General features: G+C 37.2%; 1 protein-coding gene across 1 annotated transcript in view; it reads left to right on the top strand.

Annotated features, from left to right (window-relative positions):
- The window catches only part of LOC106468351 (mitogen-activated protein kinase-binding protein 1-like), a gene marked incomplete at its 5' end in the record, with an annotated part of 66,729 nt that extends 65,881 nt beyond the window's left edge, over nucleotides 1-848 (top strand). Inside the window, one exon of the mRNA XM_022396683.1 lies at nucleotides 561-848. Coding sequence (XP_022252391.1) covers nucleotides 561-848 — 288 coding nt within the window. The remainder of the gene's footprint in view (nucleotides 1-560) is intronic.
- Between the last annotated feature and the right edge of the window lie 1,779 nt (nucleotides 849-2,627).

Below are 2,627 nucleotides of genomic sequence, written 5' to 3'. Positions count from 1 at the left end.
CATTAAGGTTTCTTTCAGTTCACGGGTGATTGGTGTCTATATTTCTCAAGGTTTCTGTCAGTTCACGGGTGATTGGTGTCTGTATTTCTCAAGGTTTCTGTCAGTTCACGGGTGATTGGTGTATATATCTCTCCAGGTTTCTCTCAGTTCACGGGTGATTGGTGTATTTCTCTAGGTTTCTGTCAGTTCACGGGTGATTGGTGTCTGTATTTCTCAGGGTTTCTGTCAGTTCACGGGTGATAGGTGTATATATCTCTCAAGCTTTCTGTCAGTTCACGGGTGACTGGTGTCTGTACTTAACAAGGTTTCTGTCAGTTCACGGGTGATTGGTGTCTGTATTTATCAAGGTTTCTGTCAGTTCACGGGTGGTTGGTGTATGTATTTCTCAAGGTTTCTGTCAGTTCACGGGTGATTGGTGTATGTATTTCTCAAGGTTTCTGTCAGTTCACGGGTGATTTGTGTATGTATTTTTCAAGGTCGGCTGTCAGGTGAAATGCCATATACTCAAACCTGTAAGAAGTGTCCTGTAATTATAATGACCAGACTTGTTTATTGTCTAGGTGATGTTAAACACAGAGCTTCCAGCAAGAGAAAAGTCTGCCATGACTAATATTTTGTCACAAGGTTTCCTCCAAGCTCAACAAAACCTGGAGCCAACTGTTCTCCCAATGTCCATGTTGAACCTTTCCACTTTTGTGACGACAGATCCATCCAGATTAAAGACTTCTGGGTTTCAGCAGGATAACCATCTGGATCATATGGTTTACTCTCTTCTTCAACTGTACTCAGAGAAACTTGTCAATATGGTCGGGCAGAAAATGAGTAAGGGCCTAGAAAAATCAGACTAATGTTCTGATAGATAATCAGATGATTTGAGTAATCGGTGGATGTTAATGTTAAATAATTGGTAGATGTTTAAATCTTAAGTCATCTCTGAATGTTTAATGGAGTGATTTTTAGATGAATTAAACAAAACAGTATGGATAGATGGAAGTATCTTCAATAAAGTAATTTGTAAATGCAAAATTGACCAGAAACTTATTCTAGTTTACTTGAGACATTTATATGTATAATGTTAGCTTAACTTGTACTTCTGTTGTTTCAGAATGATTAATGTAATATTAATTGTTAAAAAGATGATTTCTTTCTTTTGAATAGTTAGCTATAACTTATACCTTTTGCATGTGAAAGAGACACTTTACGTTGGTTATTACTGACAGTGTGGTGTTTTAAACAGTACCTTACTTAGGGTTTGCAGAAAATTTCACTTTTTACTAAAATAATTAGTTTAGTTTAAGAAACAATTAAACAAATACTTTAAACCCAAAACTGGGTTTGTTTAATTTTTTTTATCAACCTTTGTCAATCTATAGACCCAATACTTACACATTTGATAAACAAAAATGCAGGTATAGTTGAGCATGGCATGAGTCCTGGAAGTTTAATCTGGATTTTGGAAGAATCCTGGTATTTTGATAAAACAATCGCAGAGAATTTATTTTCATTTAGAAAACATATCTGGCTAAAACAGTAGTTATTTTAACTGTCTGTCTTATCTGTATAAACTTGAATAGATATTTAGAAACATTTCACCAGTTTCAGTAGAAGAGTCCACATTTCATCAGCTTATTATATTTTTAACACTTTTTTTTCCGTTCCTTAGGAATATTCAAGAGCTAAAAGAGTGTATAATAATATTATTTCAACCACACATTGTTTACAATTTACATAGCTTTAGACTTTTTTCATTCTTGAAAATCCCTAAGGTATTTAGGATATAGAATGTAGCGTTTATAAACATAATAGAAATAATAATGAGTTACGACAAGTACACTGAATGGTCACAAGTAAATAGACATCTAATTTTTCGTCATTTAACTGATTTATGCTAACTAATTTGGGTTCACAGAGCACTATATAAATGAAAATGGTCCGCACACTAATTATCTTTTGCTACAACATGCCTAGAACTCAAGGTTCTCTCGAATTGTCAGATTTTGTTAGAGGAAGGATAGTTGGTCAAGCAGATGGTGGAATAAGTCAGCGGCAAATTTCTCAGAATTTGGGAATCCCGCTTTCGATAGTCAACAGAATCATCGTGCAGTTCAGGAAACACAGCAAGGAAACAACTGAGCAGCATCTGGGTCGTCCTGGTCCATCGGAGAAAACAAAAAGAGCTGTCAAGAGGAGCATCGAAATGGATCTCAGATTAACGACTGCAGAAGTGGCCAAAGTTGGTGGGATGAGCCCGAAATCTGTTCAACGGATTCTCCACAGATTGGGTTATCGTTGCAGAGCAGCTAGATGGAAGCTCTTATTAAGACCTGCCAACATCGTCAGACGAAAGAAGTGGGCAAGTGATATAATGACCAAGCCTCTGGACTTTTGGAAGACCGTATTGTTCTCAGACGAATCAAGATTCGCTCAATTTTCGAACAGTGGAAGGATATGGGTCTGGAGAATGCCTCACCAAGAGTTTTGGCTCAAAAGATTGCAGCCAACTGTAAAGCATGGTGGTTTCAGTGTGGTGGTTTGGGGAGCTGTTTGGTTTGGTGGGAGATCGAGCTTAGTGGAGAGCGTTGGCAACATAAATTTTGCGAAATGGGTCGAAATATTGGAGGAAGGAC

Source organism: Limulus polyphemus, unplaced genomic scaffold (genome assembly GCF_000517525.1).
Source record: "Limulus polyphemus unplaced genomic scaffold, Limulus_polyphemus-2.1.2 Scaffold2975, whole genome shotgun sequence".
NCBI lineage: Eukaryota > Metazoa > Arthropoda > Merostomata > Xiphosura > Limulidae > Limulus > Limulus polyphemus.
Note: the sequence above shows the minus strand (reverse complement) of the source record. Positions and strands in the feature narration are given on the sequence as shown.